This window comes from Salmo salar, chromosome 14, assembly GCF_965601325.2.
Source record: "Salmo salar chromosome 14, fSalSal1, whole genome shotgun sequence".
Lineage (NCBI taxonomy): Eukaryota > Metazoa > Chordata > Actinopteri > Salmoniformes > Salmonidae > Salmo > Salmo salar.
The window spans coordinates 70,512,209-70,529,314 of record NC_138304.1 but is presented as its reverse complement, the minus strand read 5'-3'; the positions used below and the strand labels follow the sequence as shown (position 1 = coordinate 70,529,314).

Here is a 17,106-nt window from a genome sequence, read left to right as displayed (position 1 = left end):
TATTAATGCACCAAGCCCTTTCCCTTCCGCCACTACCAGGAGGCATCACTACCACCACTAGCACCACTACCACCACTAAGAGGCATCACTACTACCACGACCATCACCACTACCACCACCAGGGGTATCACTACCACCACTACCATTACCACTATCACCACTACCACCACCAGGGGTATCACTACCACCACTACCACTACCAGAGGTATCACTACCATCACCACTACCACCACTACCCCCAGCAGGGGTATCACCACCACCACTACCACCACTACCAAAACCACCACTACAACCAGCAGGTGTATCACCACCACCACTACCACCACCACTACCACCAGCAGGGGTTTCACAACTACCACCACTACCACCAGCAGGGGTATAACCACCGCCACTACCATCACTACCCCCAGCAGGTGTATCACCACCACCACCACTACCACCAGCAGGGGTATCACCACCACTACTACCATCACCACTACCACCACTACCTCCAGCAGGGGTATCACCACCACCACTACCACCAGCAGGGGTATCACAACTACCACCACTTCCACCAGCAGGGGTATCACCACCACCACCAACAGGAGTATCACCACAACCACTACCACCAGCAGGGGTATCACCACCACCACTACCACCAGCAGGAGTATCACCGCAACCACTACCACCACTACCACAAGCAGGAGTATCACCACCACCACCACTACCACCATCAGGGGTATCACCACCACCAATACCATCACCACCACTACCACCAGCAGGCGTATCACCACCACCACTACCACCAGCAGGGGTATCACCACCACCACTACCATCACCACTACCACCACCAGCAGGGGTATCACCACCACCACCACTACCGTCACCACCACCACCAGCAGGAGTATCACCACCACCACCACCACCAGCAGGGGTATCACCACCACCACTACCATCACCACTACCACCATTACCAACACCAGCAGGGGTATCACCACCACCATCACCACTACTACCACTACCCCCAGCAGAGGTATCACCACCACCACTACCATCACCACTACCACCACTACCACCAGCAGGGGTATGACCACCACCGCTACCCCCAGCAGGGGTATCACCACCACCACTAACATCACCACTACCACCACTACCCCCAGCAGGGGTATCACCACCACCACATCACCACTACCACCAGCAGGAGTATCACCACCACCACCACTAACACCACCACCAGCAGGGGTATCACCATCACCAATACCATCACCACTACCACCAGCAGGGGTATCACCACCACCACTACCACCAGCAGGAGTATCACCACCACATAAACCACCACCACCAGCAGGGGTATCACCACCACCACTACCATCACTACCACCAGCAGGGGTATCACCACCACCACTACCACCACTACCCCCAGCAGGTGTATCACCACCACCACTACCATCACCACTACCAACAGCAGGGGTATCACCACTACCACCACAACACTGTCAACGTTTCGGGAGCAGCTCCAATTCCAAACGGCATTCCTCCAAACCCGACTGGACCCAGAATCAACCCACCACTACCACCACTACCCCCAGCAAGGGTATCACCACCACCACTACTACCACCAGCAGGAATATCACCACCACCACCACCACCACTACCACCAGCAGGGGTACCACCACTACCACTACCACCACTACCAACAGCAAGGGTATCACCACCACCACCACCACCACTACCACCACTACCCCCAGCAGGGGTATCACCACCACCACTACTACCATCACCACTACCACCACTACCACCAGCAGGGGTATCACCACCACCACCACTACCACCAGCAGGGGTACCACCACTACCACCACTACCACCACTACCCCCAGCAGGGGTATCACCACCACTACTACCATCACCACTACCACCAGCAGGGGTATCACCACCACCACCACTACCACCAGCAGGGGTACCACCACCACCACCACCAGCAGGGGTATCACCACCACTACTACCATCACCACTACCACCACTACCACCACTACCACCAGCATGGGTATCACCACCACCACCACCTCCACCACCACCACCACTACCCCCAGCAGGGGTATCACCACCACTACTACCATCACCACTAACACCACTACCACCAGCAGGAGTATCACCACCACCACTACAACCAGCAGGGGTATCACCACCACTACTACCATCACCACTACCACCACTACCACCAGCAGGGGTACCACCACTACCATCACCACTACCACCATTACCACCAGCAGGAGTATCACCACCACCACTACCACCACAAGCAGGGGTATCACCACCACCACCACCACCACTACCCCCAGCAGGGGTATCACCACCACTACTACTACCACCAGCAGGGGTATCACCACCACTACTACTACCCCCAGCAGGGGTATCACCACCACTACTACCATCACCACTACCACCACCACTACCACCACTACCCCCAGCAGGGGTATCACCAACACCACTACCACCATTACCACCCCTACCACCAGCAGGGGTATCACCACCACCACTACCAGCAGGGGTATCACCACCACCATTACCACCACTTCCACCACTACCACCAGCAGGGGTATCACCATCACCACCACTACCACCAGAAGGGGTATCACCATTACCACTACCACCACTACCACCAGCAAGGGTATCACCACCACCACCACTACCACCACTACCCCCAGCAGGGGTATCACCACCACCACTACCACCACTACCACCACTACCCCCAGCAGGGGTATCACCACCACCACTACCCCCAGCAGGGGTTTCACCACCCCCACTACCATCACCACTACCACCAGCAGGAGTATTACCACCACCACCACCAGCAGGGGTATCACCACCGCTACTACCATCACCACTACCACCACCACTACCACCACTACCACCAGCAGGGGTATCACCACCTCCACCACCACTACCACCCCTACCACCAGCAGGGGTATCACCACCACCACCACTACCAGCAGGGATATCACCACCACCATTACCACCACTTCCACCACTACCACCAGCAGGGGTATCACCATCACCACCACCACCACTACCAACACTACCACCAGAAGGGGTACCACCACTACCACCAGCAAGGGTATCACCACCACTACCACCAGCAGGGGTATCACCACCACCACTACCACCATTACCACCAGCAGGAGTATCACCACCACTACCACCAGCAGGGGTATCACCACCACTACTACCATCACCACTACCACCACTACCCCCAGCAGGGGTATCACCACCACCACTACCACCACTACCACCAGCAGGGGTATCACCACCACTACCGTCACCACTACCATCACCACTACCACCACTACCACCACAAGGGGGCATCAGTACCACCACCACCAGTCAGTGACTCACCCTGCTGAGGGCCAGAAGGAAGTCCATGCCCCCGGAGTGGCCCAGGCATTGCCTGATCTTCCAGTACACCAGGTGCTCCCAGGAGAACACCAGCAGACTGAGCCCCATGGCCACCAGCAGCATGTAGAAGACGCCCGCCATGTTGTCGATGTCCAACTTGGAGCTCATCACCTCAATCTTGTCGTTGTGACAGATCCCAGAGAGCCACAGGCGCTCAAGCATGTCGATCTCATCTGGCGGGGGGAGAAGAGGGGCCGGGAGGCAAATAAAAAACAACGAGAAGGTGTTATCTGCCTTTGTTATGTGACAAGCAGTGTTTTATACCTGAAAGGGGGGAGCTGGGAGAGATGTTGTATGGCGGGGGGTGAAGCGAGAATGAGAGAGAGAGAGAGAGAGGGAGAGGGAGAGGCAGAGAGAGAGGCAGAGAGAGAGGCAGAGAGACAGAGACAGACAGAGAGACAGACAGAGAGAGAGACAGGGAGAGAGACAGGGAGAGAGACAAGGAGAGAGACAAGGAGAGAGACAAGGAGAGAGACAGGGGGAGAGAGAGGAGGAGAGAGAGGAGGAGAGAGAGAAGCTGCACAGCTTTGATGGAGGTCTGAAATGGCCAGGATACAGAATGTCCCATGCTAAGAGTGACCCCGACAGTGCTTCAAGATGAAAGGTAGCGGACACTGATAGGACTCCCGGCACTAATCATTAGTACCTTATCAAAAACAACTGTTACACTGTCAAGGAATAATGAAAGAAAACCCAGAGTTTGTACTCAGTGGAGAGCAGATAATGTGCATTGAAATGACAGCCACATCTGTGAGCTAAAGCCCTCCGCATTGCAAGATGAGCTACTTAAAGGAAGTTTCAAAATCCCTGTTCATTATAACACTGAAACATTCAACTATATTAACCTTAGGTTCATTTCCCCTTGTGGGACACCCAATTGTAAAGCCCAAGGTACATGGATTAGAAAAACAGGAATTAACCATGTTGACTGGAATGTCATAATCCAGTCCAATAAAACTCAATAAAAAGGATTCTACCAAACAAAAATATTCTTCCAAGAATGTGTAACTAAGAATTCACAGTCAGAGAGTTAGTGATCTGTCTGATTACATTTTTACATTTACATTTGAGTCATTTATCAGACACTCTTATGCGGGGTGATTTACAGTTAGAGCAAACCATTTTAAAATAGCTGGGTGAGACAACCACATATCTCAGTCAGAGTAAGTACATTCTTCCTCAATAAAGTAGCTATCAGCAAAGTCAGTGCTAGTAGGGGGGAAAAGTGAAGTGCAAATGTTGGTTCATGAAAATCACTATACTTAACTGCCAATTGTGTTTTCAACAATGGATTCTAATTTGCATGATCATAAACTGTGGCAGACTCCTAATCTCATTCATCATATTTCAATAAGCACCTCTGTCCCCCAGTCGCTTTCACATTCAATCCTAAATCACGACAGCAGCCTGAACTCAGGGCTTCATAAAGCCACTTTGAGATCTTTACAAAGACCGCTGAACTGAGACGGCGCTGCAACATCCTCGGCATTAGGGAAGGAATAACCCAACCTTTTAAATCTCAGAACCAGAGCAATTGAGTGACAGGATAAAAAAAGATGTAATAGAAAGAAAAAATCCCATAATAGGAATACCAATTGTAACATTAACAATACAAAGTATGATACAGTACTGGAGAATACATGTATGGAATCTTTAAGACCTCGTATAAATGTGATGATTAGTGAAACATTCTGGGGTGGTTGCACAGACCCAGATTAGGCCTACAGTTCTCATGCACTAAAAGTTAACTAGAGAATCACCGTTGCAGTCCATGTTAATGCTTAATCTGGGTCACAACCACCCATAATAAATCCAACATTCAACATGAATTTACTGTCTTACAGTACGGTAAGCCTCCTATAAAACAGAGTGTGTAGGCCCACTGTAAAACAGACAGGTAACTGCCAAAATAACGGAAACTCTTGAGTAAATGAGGGATACAAAGTATATTGAAAGCAGGTGCTTCCACACAGGTGTCGTTCCTGAATTAATTAAGCAATTCAAATCCCATCATGCTTAGGGTCATGTATAAAAATGCTGGGCAGACCATTATTTTGGCTACCATGGCTATGCCCCCATAGGATGACAATGTCCCCATCCACAGGGTACGAGTGGTCACTGAATGGTTTGATGAGCATGAAAACGATGTAAACCATATGCCATGGCCGTCTCAGACCAGATCTCGACCCAATTTAACACTCATGGGAGATTCTGGAGCGGCGCCTGAGACAGAGTTTTCCTCCACCATCAACAAAACACCAAATTATGGAATTTCTCGTGGAAGAATGGTGTCTCATCCCTTCAATAGAGTTCCAGACACTTGTAGAATGTATGATCATGGTGCATTGAAGCTGTTGGTGGCCCAACAGTGGCCCAACGCCCTGGTGGCTCAATGCCCTATTAAGACACTTTATGTGGGTGTTTCCTTTATTTTGGCAATTACCCGTAGGTCTACTGTAAAATGTACAGTATGTAGGACAAACTGTAAAACCGTGAATACGTACAGCATTCAACTGAATTAAGCAGTAAGTACTGCAGGAAAGTGTTTTTTTTTTCTCACTTCAATCCACCACCAAAAGCAGAGACACAGATTGATGCTGCCAGCCCGCCACTAACAAGCCAGCACATTTATCAACTTCTCCTGCCTGTCCCCAATCCCTCGCTCCCTCGTCCATCTCTCCCCCACTCCTCTTTCTCTCCTCACCGTCTCCCACCAGCTGCAGTAGGGCCAAGTCCACAGGGCGTTTCCAGCGGGTGTTCTTATGCAGGGCAATGCCGTAACCCGTGGTGGCGAACACCTTGCCCGAGCCAATGGTCATCACCTTACAGCCCTCGTCCTTCCGCGCCATGTAGTTTAGCACAGCCGCATCATAGATGAAGGCATCTAGTTTGCTGAAGGGGAGGGAGGGAGAGAGAGAGGGGAGAGAAGAGGGGATGAGAGTGAGATGATAAGTGAGAATGCATCATGTGAGGTTTAATAACACGGTACGTCAAGTCCGGGTGAGGAATAAGCTGCTAGTGGTCAAGTCGTCTGGGGGAAGTGATTGTCTTTCCTCTGCATGAGGCGCACAATTTCTTATAACTACCCTCATGCTTCCAACATAGGTTTATGTATGTTTTGTCTAATGTAAGCAGAATCCATATTTTGCACTAGACACCAGCAGAGAGACAAACACACATACAGTACAGTACGACAGGACATCCCAGGGAGATAATTGTTGCTAAGAGGTTGCTATGCTGGGTTGTGTTCATTTGGGCACATAACGGGAAAAATAAATGCAATGGAAAAAGAAAATGTGCGTTTCTTATTGGACAAGTCTAAGTAGTCCCTCCCTGTTTCAGTCTGTTTTCTTTCTGTTTGGTGCCTAATGAACATGGCCCTGGTTGAATGCAATGAAATGAAAGGGATGTCATCTTCACAAACACACAAACTGACCCAGTCTTGAGGTTGTCGATGGCCTCCTCCACACCCTTCTGGTTGTTGCGGATCATGAAGTTGTGCATGTTGGCGTAGTTGCTGCGGATGTTCTCCTCTGTGCTCCCGTTGGGGACGGTGCCAAATCGTAGCGGGGGGTACTGCTCAGTGGGCTGCTGGAACTGAGGAGATAGAGGAGGAACTAGGGGTTGATGTGGGGATTCAGGGTAAAAGTTGAGTGACATGAGTACATTACATCGTAAATAATGCATGCAGAGAGATCTAAGGAAGTTGGACAGGTGGACAATACCTCAAGCAACGTGTCATGAAATGAAAGAGCTGCCAAAATGCGAGAACATTTGAAAAGATTGCGGCTCAAATCTCCAACACCAACTCAGCAAGTTGAGCGTCTATCTTTTGAGATGTTACTGTGATTTTTGCCTGTGCTGTCCAGTGCCCACCCAACGTCCTTAGAGCTCATGTAAAAAGGCTTCTTCTATTTCCCCCCCAAGAGAATTCTTAGTACAGAGATCTTCAGAAAGGGAGAGAATTGAGAGGGATGAAAGTTAGAGATGGATCAATGCATAAATTGTCTGAAGGTGGCAGCAGAATTACCACTAGACCAACCTTCAGCACAACAAAAAACGTCTACTTTTATTGACTTCCAGGCGCTACCCTGATTCTCCACCCTTCTCCTGAAGCATGCACTTGCACATTCCTGTCATGGATTAACAATAATGGAGACTCCCTCCATCCAATGCCAATCCATAGACAGGTAATGTGCAAGTGTGAAGAATTGAGGCACCGCTGTGGTATGGAAACAGACATTATGGCCATCCTGGCCTTGGATCAGAACGGCCTCCTCACTCACACACCTTCTTGTCGCTGAGACCAGACACAGTGTCGATGTACTCCTCCTGGATCATGAAGGCTGCAAGGTTGGCCGTGTAGGAGGCCAGGAAGATGACAGCGAAGAAGGCCCACACCAGCACCATGATCTTACTAGTGGTTCCTCTGGGGTTCTCCACGGGCACTGAGTTATTGAAGACCAGAGCCCACAGCAGCCAGATAGACTTCCCTATGGTGAATTTAGAGCCCCCTGTCTCTGGATAGAGAGAGATAAGGGGGACAGACAGAGGGGGGAGTGGGAGAGACAGTGAGAAAGAAAGAGAGAGAGAGAGAGAGGGAGAGAGAGAGAGAGAGAGAGAGAGAGAGAGAGAGAGAGAAATGGACATTGAATGGAAAATAAATATCCCCAGGGTACTCACAATGGCATATAACTCATCACGACCACTTAAATTGCTTCAATGGTGATAACCTGAAATAATAATGACCATACTGTAATAAATGACTTACTCTTTGCACTTTGCAGGCTGCGGTTGTAGCCAACAGGGCTGAAGAACTCGAAAATAAAGACGGTGACGGCGACCACGGACAGGCACATGACGAACATCATCACCCACACAGCTGGGCTGTACGGCTCTGAAACATCACATCACAAAGACAAGGGTTCTGTCCTAAGGTTCTCACTAGCTTGCTACTTAGAATGAAGCTAGGGATGCATCCCAAATTGCCCTAAAAATGATCAAAGACTCCAGCCACCCTAGTCATAGACTGTTCTCTCTGCTACCACACGGCAAGCGGTACCAGAGCTCCAAGTCTAGGTCCAAGAAGCTTCTAAACAGCTTCTACCCACAAGCCATAAGACTTCTGAACATCTAATGAAATGGCTACCCAGACTATTTGCATTGCCCACCCCCTCTTTTATGCTGCTGCTACTCTCTGTTTATTATCTATGCATAGTCACTTTAATAACTCTACCTACAGTACATGTAAATATTACCTAAATTACTTCGACTAACCGGTGCCCCCGCACATTGACTCTGTACCGGTACCCCCTGTATATAGTCTCGCTATTGTTATTTTACTCTTGTTCCTTTTATTTCTTATTCTTATTCATATTTTTTAAACTGCATTGTTGGTTGGGGGCTTGTAAGTAAGCATTTCACTGTAAGGTGAAACCTGTTGTATTCTACCGGTAATAACATTTTATTTTATTATCGTCAAAATAGGTACCCTATAATTCCCTATATACAGTGGGGTCTGAAATTATTGACACCCTGGAAGAAGATCAGCAATAGTGGCTGTATAAAATAAATAATTCAAAAACTGCGCTATATTGTACGATCCAAAAAATTGGGAAATTATATTATTTTATACTAATACAATTGCTCAGAGAAATAGCTTTTATTTAATAAGTAATACAAAAAAAATATCAACAAGGTAGGAGTCTAAATTATTGACACCCCTAAAGATTCTTATTAATAGAGTGGTCAAAGGTTTCGTTTTTGGTCCCATATTCTGAGAACGCAATGACTATATCAAGCTTGTGACTCTACAAACATGTAGGATGCATTTGCAGTTAATTTTGGTTTTGTTTCAGATTATTTTGTGCCCAATAGAAATTAATGGTAAATAATGTATTGTGCCATTTTGGAGTCACTTTTATTGTAAAAAAGAAGAGAATATGTTTCTAAACACTTCTACATTAATGTGGATGCTACCATGATTACAGATAATCCTGAATGAATCGTGAATAATGATGAGTGAGAAAGTTACAGAGGGTCAAAGATCATACCCCCAAGACATGCTAACCTCCCCTGTTATTGGTAATGGTGAGAGGTTAGCATGTCTTGGGGTATTGTCTTTGACCCTCTGTAACTTTCTCACTCATCATTATTCACGATTCATTCCGGATTATCTGTAATCATGGTAGCATCCACATTAATGTAGAAGTGTTAAGAAACATTATATGCTTATTTACAATAAAAGTGACTCCAAAATGAAACAATACATTATTTACTATGAATTTCTATTGGCCACAAAATAATCTGAAACACAACCAAAACAAACTGCAAATGCATCCAACATTAGAACACAGCGAGGAAGGGGAGGGAATTCTCCAAAAAAGCCATTCTCAAACAAATACACTCGTGTCATAGGTAGGGATAGCTGGATCTTAAAGGGGTTGTTTTGCGGTAACATGATGTTGATTTGATACCTGTGAAGTAATGCTGCAATTACATGTAATATTGTGTTACATGAAATGAAGAGTTTTTTGTTATTACACAAGTGGAATAAGGAACTGTCTTTAAATAATTTTTAGAGGTTCAGATTCTGTCTGACTCGAGTCAGACAGAGTAACTTACAAGCTCAAAACAATTAAGGTCAAACCCAAGATGGTTGACAAAATGGTTGATGGTCTCAAGAAAACGACCTTACAGAAAGGGTCAGGCTTGAAGATCCAAGATTTTCTTGGCAAGAGATTACTCTGGGATCAGGCCAGCTAAGACATACTAAGACCAAGCCAAGGACCCTTAGGTTATAATCAAATCAGTGACCCTTGATTTCAGACGAAATGGCCTTGGGGTAAAAAAAAAACTCCAGGTTGGATACAGTACATGTCCGGATTGCCTACTAAATCTTACTTGACAGATAGATAAACATCCATGTTTGAAACGGATCATTCAGAGGGAAAAACGACATACAGTATGTGCTGTTTGAGTGTCTGAAACTAAGACCACATCCAGTCTGTGCTACTTGAGTCGATGGCTGAACGAGCTTGTTTTACTTACAGCACAGCCGCCTCCTATGGCCAGATTACTGTGTAATACTGAGTCATATCTGATGAGCTGCCATTACACACTGTATTATCTAAGATCTGGCTGCAGATATAGACGTACCATCACGTCTCAATCGATGGCTGTAGGATTAAAATGTCGGCCTTGTCTGCAGACTGAGCCTCTGTCTCTACATGCTTGGGAAAAGTCTGGAATTATGCTAACGCGATTTGAAATGTAGAGGTGTTATCTTAGAGACATATTTTACTCTGAAAAATCTTCACCCTTCATTATCGGGGGGGGCATAGCCCATTGGAATAGTGAATTTCACCAAAGGCTATAGTGAAAAATACAAGAAAAAATGAAAATATCGATGGTTTTATGGCCTTTGTTTGAGAAGCCTGTGAAACCGTGCTTGACAACTTTGACACTAAACCAAGAGGGAGAAATAAAGGTTTTCCTTGTTAATGGGGGATAACATTGGTTGGGGTATGTCAGGTACTGTGTGTTACAATAGACTCTTCATAGCCCATCATAGGCCCTTCATAGCCCATAATTTGCCCTTCATAGCCCTTCATAAGCTCGTAGTAAGCCCTGCTCACCAAGGAAGGCCGACGGCGAGACGGTGCCGTTGCTACGGGAGACCATGACGCTGATACCCGTCTCCACGAAGGGCACGGAGAACTCCACAGCCTCTGACCTCTCCTTGTTGACGGTCAGGGAGCCAATGGCCATGTCGGCCCGTTTATAAACCACCTGGTGGGCGGGAGGGGAACTGCAGTTAGGAACAGAAAAAAATGGGCCCATTCACGTTCACAGGCATTCACTTCCAGCTGTCTCAGTAGTAAAATGGTTACGTTAATGAGATCCGAGAGTGAGTTGTGCAACTGAGGAGCCTCGCGGTGGGGGAAAAGGGACACCTGCACTTGGTAGTAGCAGGAGCCTAGCCACCCGGTGGCTGTGTAAACACAGCACCACACCCTTAGCTGTGCTGTCACTGTGAATGTGGGTTGACACATCCCCATCTCTTCTCTGTTAGCCACCCGTATTAATCCCGGCACCCAGAGGGGGATTGTCTTCCCTGGAAATAGCGAGGCATTTGCCCAAGACTCCACGCCAAACACTCCCGAGTTACTTCTCCATGGGAATACTAATCTACTTGACAGTTCTTGGTCTCATTCTGTCTCCCGTTTACTTTCAGGGGATTTTGAGGAGGAATTGCATGGCACCCCTTGAACACGTTTTTTTGAATATGAAAAGAAAGAGAGAAGAAGAAATACATGACCCCTGACCTCCCCGACCATGCCATTCCACTGCCCATCACTCCCCCTCTTCCCGTGTCTGCCATTGGTCACCAGGTAGAGGTCATAGGAGAAGCCCACTATTTTGGCCAATCGCTTGAGGACGTCAATGCAGAAGCCTTTGCAGCAGTGCTTCGATGATTTCTCATCCACCGGCACACTGTGGTTACAGATAGAGCGAGGGAGGGAAGGAAGGAGAGAAAGACAGGGAGGGAGATGTTAGAGACAGGAGGCAGAGGAAAGAGAGAAACAGAAGGGAGACACAGAAGGGCAAGGAGGAATGTATGAATTATTAGCGAGAGCTGTAGTTGCTGGATCAATACAGCCTGTAGGTGGACTGCTCAGTTTTAGAGAAGGGAGGCATATCAGGACAGACAGGAGAGGAGGAGGACTGCATAAAAACTGGATTAATTGTCATTTTTCAAGGTGGGTTACCCTCAGCAGGGGACGAGGAGATTTAACAGGACATACGTGGACTCTTTCCAAGCATGAAGCTTTACAATAGGAATGTCGACAGAAAAAGCCTAATGACATATCAAAAGTGAAGTTTAACTGGGCAAATATCAAACGTGTGGTCCCTCCCTGTATGCCCACTATGATAACCAACCAGTCAGAGCAGGTGTTGCGATTCCAATGGAATGTTAAAAGCAGTCTGATTAACTTGGGCAATCTCCCTGAGCCAATACAATTGATGGAACTTTCAGCAGGCCTTGTTACCAGACCTCTTATCAGAGACAGGCTGGGAACACATAACACACTAAACAGACCTCCAGAGACCAGGACAGACTGTGAAACACTGAGTGAGAGTTGATAAAAGAGGACAAGAGAGAATAAACAGCAGCATGTAAATAAAACAAACTGGCAAAGCATGTGGTTACTGGTTAGACTACGCTGCATCCCAAAAATGTACGTTTTTTTTTAAATTTCAAAGTATATTTCTACCTTGTATATTTCTACCGGAGCTGTTTGTCAAAATCTATAGTAGAGCAATGAAGCTGATGATGTCATAGGGTCACTGGGCACCATTGTGGCGCATGGCATAGATTTACTTTGACAATTATAGAGACATTTTAAAAAGTTTAAAGGGTTTATTACTTATTTACTGCAATTCAGCTGCTAAATCTTTACAAATTCCCTGCAATTCTTTTCCCTGAATGGCTTGAGGGGAGGGAATGTAACCATGTGACATCATAGGTAGAGTGGAGTAAAACATTGTACTTGAAACACACTCTCAATAAACTATATCAATAATGAGGAGCAACATGGCCAACCACAATTATCATTTTTGTATTACCCTTTACGCTTATGATAGTTACAACATTTAAACTATGTTGGTTACATGTTGGTCATGGTTAAAACATCTGCATGGTTAGACCATGGTCAGTCATGGTTAAATATCTGCATGGTTAGATCATGGTCAGTCATAGTTAAATATCTCCATGGTTAGACCAGGGTAGGTCATGGTAAAACATCTGCCCCAGTAGCAGGCCTTACTTGGTGGTGTTGAGTGGTAGTCTGCAGGGCACCGAGTCCCGGATGCAGGAGTTGGTGCCTGGGTCGGCTGGCTCCACAATGACAAAGGGCCTCTCCTCCAGGGTGACAACCTTGAGGTGCTGGGTGTCATCCAGCGGCTTGAGGAAGGAGCCGTAGCGTGAAAAGGGCTGGATAATGAGATCCAGAACACCGTTCTGCCACGTGCCAACCTGCAGGAGATCATTTAGAGCCATTTAGGAAGTACAGTTGAAGTCAGAAGTTTACATACACCTTAGCCAAATACATTTAAACTCAGTTTTTCACAATTCCTGACATTTAATCCTAGAAAAAAATTCCCTCTTAGGTCAGTTAGGATCGCCACTTCATTTTAAGAATGTGAAATGTCAGAATAATAGTAGAAATTATTATTTATTTCAGATTTCATATCTTTCATCACATTCCCATTGGTTCAGAAGTTTACATACACAATTAGTATTTGGTAGAATTGCCGTTAATTGTTTAACTTCGGTCAAACGTTTCAGGTAGCCTTCCACAAGCTTCCCACAATAAGTTGTGTGAATTTTGGCCCATTCTTCCTGACAGAGCTGGTGTAACTGAGTCAGGTTTGTATGCCACCTTGCTCGCACACACTTTTTCAGTTCTGCCCACAAATGTCCTATAGGATTGAGGTGAGGGTGTGTGATGGCCACTCCAATACCTTGACTTTGTTGTCCTTAAGTCATTTTGCCACAACTTTGGAAGTAGGCTTGGGGTCATTGTTCATTTGGAAGACCCATTTGCGACCAAGCGTTAAGTTCCTGACTGATGTCTTGAGATGTTGCTTCAATATATCCACATAATTTTCCTGCCTCATGATGCCATCTATTTTGTGAAGTGCACCAGTCCCTCCTGCAGCAAAGCACCCCCACAACATGATGCTGCCACCCCGTGCTTCACGGTTGGGATGGTGTTCTTCGGCTTGCAGGCCTCCCCCTTCTTCCTCCAAACATAACGATGGTCATTATGGCCAAACAGTTCTATTTTTGTTTCCTCAGACCAGAGGACATTTCTCAAAAAATTACAATCTTTGTCCCCATGTGCAGTTGCAAACCGTTGTCTGGCTTTTTTATGGCAGTTTTGGAGCAGTGGCTTCTTCCTTGCTGAGCGGCCTTTCACGTTATGTCGATATAGGACTCGTTATACTGTGGATATTGATACTTTTGTACCTGTTTCCTCCAGCATCTTCACAAGGTCCGTTGCTGTTGTTCTGGGATTGATTTGCACTTTTCGCACCAAAGTACGTTCATTTTTAGGAGACAGAACGCGTCTTCTTCCTGAGCGGTATGACAGCTGCGTGGTCCCATGGTGTTTATACTTGCGCACTATTGTTTGTACAGATGAACGTGGTACCTTCAGGCGTTTGGAAATTGCTCCCAAGGTTGAACCAGACTTGTGGAGGTCTACAATTTTTTTTCTGATGTCTTGGCTGATTTCTTTTGATTTTCCCATGATGTCAAGCAAAGAGGCACTGAGTTTGAAGGTAGGCCTTGAAATACATCCACAGGTACACCTCCAATTGACTCAAATTATGTCAATAAGCCTATCAGAAACTTCTAAAGCCATCATTTTCTGGAATTTTCCAAGCTGTTTAAAGGCACAATCAACTTAGTGTATGTAAACTTCTGACCCACTGGAATTGTGACACAGTGAATTATAAGTGAAATAATCTGTCTGTAAACAATTGTTGGAAAAATTACTTGTGTCATGCACAAAGTAGATGTCCTAACCGACTTGCCAAAACTATAGTTTGTTAACAAGACATTTGTGGAGTGGTTGAAAAACGAGTTTTAATGACTCCAACCTAAGTGTATGTAAACTTCCGACTTCAACTGTATATGGATCGTGAGGAGGAAAAATGAAACCTTTGTGCGACGGACATTTCTCTTTTGTTCACAGCGTCGGTTTGCGGTAAGTGTGGCATGTGCTAAACACTTGAGAGTGTTTAGGTGTCTCGGCGGTCAAGCTTACATTGGAGACTGCATACTGGGGAAAAATAAAAACCAGAAGTGAACGCAACCTGTGTTGAAGTGATTCACTAATTAATTCAAGTGAGTTCTTTCAGAGAACCATTTCCTCAGTTCTTCTTCAGGGTTCTTCAGGTAACACCACAGCTAGCTAGCCAACTTATATTACATTTCATTACATTACATTGGAACGATTTGATTAGTGTATTGTTAGCTAGCTACATAGTTGTATCTGCTGTCTTTGTATCAAGATAAAGGCGTAGTACAGAGTAACTATCGAGGTTAGCTAGCCAGCTACATTCTCTAACATAGTCAACAACGCGCCCACTGCTAGCTAGCTAACCCTACCAGCTAGCTGTATCATTTTTAGTCAATAAGATTTTTGCAACGTTAGCTTAACTTTCTGAACATTCGACATGTGTAGTCCACTTGTGTAGCTAGCAGGACTGACTTTGTGTTAGCTAGCCAACGTTTAATTACTTCTGCGTTATGAACTAGACACGGACACGAATGATCCATTGGTAGCTTGTTGTTACCAAGTATTGGTGCTAACCGTGTGTTATAGGATGCTAGCATGCTAGTTAGCTAGTTAGCAAGACGTCATAACACACGGTGCACTAGGTGGGTTTTCACGGAAGAATACTGTACCAAGTTATCTAGCGGAATAAACTAAGTTTGAGCCTATTCCTGTAAACATTGAACCACTGTAGTTTACACCAATTTTAATTTCTAGTGGTAGCTAGAAAAGTTATATTTTAGTGTTTCAGTGAATTGTTAGTGAGGGAGGTCCTGCTCTCTCGCTTCCCCAGTTGTTTAGTTAAATTTTCTCCTTTGCATTAGCGTAGCCTCTCCTGTAGCCTATCAACTATGTGTCGGTCTATCCTTGTTCTCTCCTCTCTGCACAGGCCATACAAACGCTTCACATCGCGTGGCCGCTGCCACTCTAACCTGGTGGTCCCAGCGCGCACGACCCACGTGGAGTTCCAGGTCTCTGGCAGCCTCTGGAACTGCCGGTCTGCGGCCAACAAGGCAAAGTTCATCTCACCCTATGCTACCCTCCAGTCCCTCGACTTCTTGGCGCTGACGGAAACATGGATTACCACAGAAAACACTGCTACTCCTACTGCTCTCTCCTCGTCTGACCACGTGTTCTCGCACACCCCGAGAGCATCTGGTCAGCGGGGTGGTGGCACTGGAATCCTCATCTCTCCCAAGTGGACATTCTCTCTTTCTCCCCTGACCCATCTGTCTATCTCCTCCTTTGAATTCCATGCTGTCACAATCACTAGCCCATTCAAGCTTAACATCCTTACCATTTATCGCCCTCCAGGTTCCCTTGGAGAGTTCATCAATGAGCTTGACGCCTTGATAAGTTCCTTTCCTGAGGATGACTCACCCCTCACAGTTCTGGGTGACTTTAACCTCCCTACGTCTACCTTTGACTCATTTCTCTCTGCCTCCTTCTTTCCACTCCTCTCCTCTTTTGACCTCAACCTCTCACCGTCCCCCCCTACTCACAAGGCAGGCAATACGCTTGACCTCATCTTCACTAGATGCTGTTCTTCCACTAATCTCACTGCAACTCCCCTCCAAGTCTCCGATCACTACCTTGTATCATTTTCCCTCTTGCTCTCCTCCAACACTACTCACTCTGCCCCTACTCAGATGGTATTGCGCCGTCGCAACCTTCGCTCTCTCTCTCCTGCTACTCTCTCCTCTTCCATCCTATCATCTCTTCCCTCTGCTCAATCCTTCTCCAACCAATCTCCTGATTCTGCCTCCTCAACCCTCCTCTCCTCCCTCTCTGCATCCTTTGACTCTCTATGTCCCCTATCCTCCCA

General features: G+C 46.5%; 1 protein-coding gene across 1 annotated transcript in view; it reads right to left on the bottom strand.

Moving 5' to 3' along the window:
• The window catches only part of LOC106570003 (uncharacterized), a 38,992-nt gene that overhangs the window by 6,676 nt on the left and 15,210 nt on the right, over nucleotides 1-17,106 (bottom strand). The window contains exons 4-11 of the mRNA XM_014141846.3: nucleotides 13,263-13,471; nucleotides 11,760-11,928; nucleotides 11,070-11,223; nucleotides 8,204-8,329; nucleotides 7,723-7,952; nucleotides 6,869-7,029; nucleotides 6,137-6,324; nucleotides 3,373-3,605 (exon numbers count right to left, since the gene is read on the bottom strand). Of these exons, the coding sequence (XP_013997321.3) occupies nucleotides 3,373-3,605; nucleotides 6,137-6,324; nucleotides 6,869-7,029; nucleotides 7,723-7,952; nucleotides 8,204-8,329; nucleotides 11,070-11,223; nucleotides 11,760-11,928; nucleotides 13,263-13,471 (1,470 nt within the window). The remainder of the gene's footprint in view (nucleotides 1-3,372; nucleotides 3,606-6,136; nucleotides 6,325-6,868; nucleotides 7,030-7,722; nucleotides 7,953-8,203; nucleotides 8,330-11,069; nucleotides 11,224-11,759; nucleotides 11,929-13,262; nucleotides 13,472-17,106) is intronic.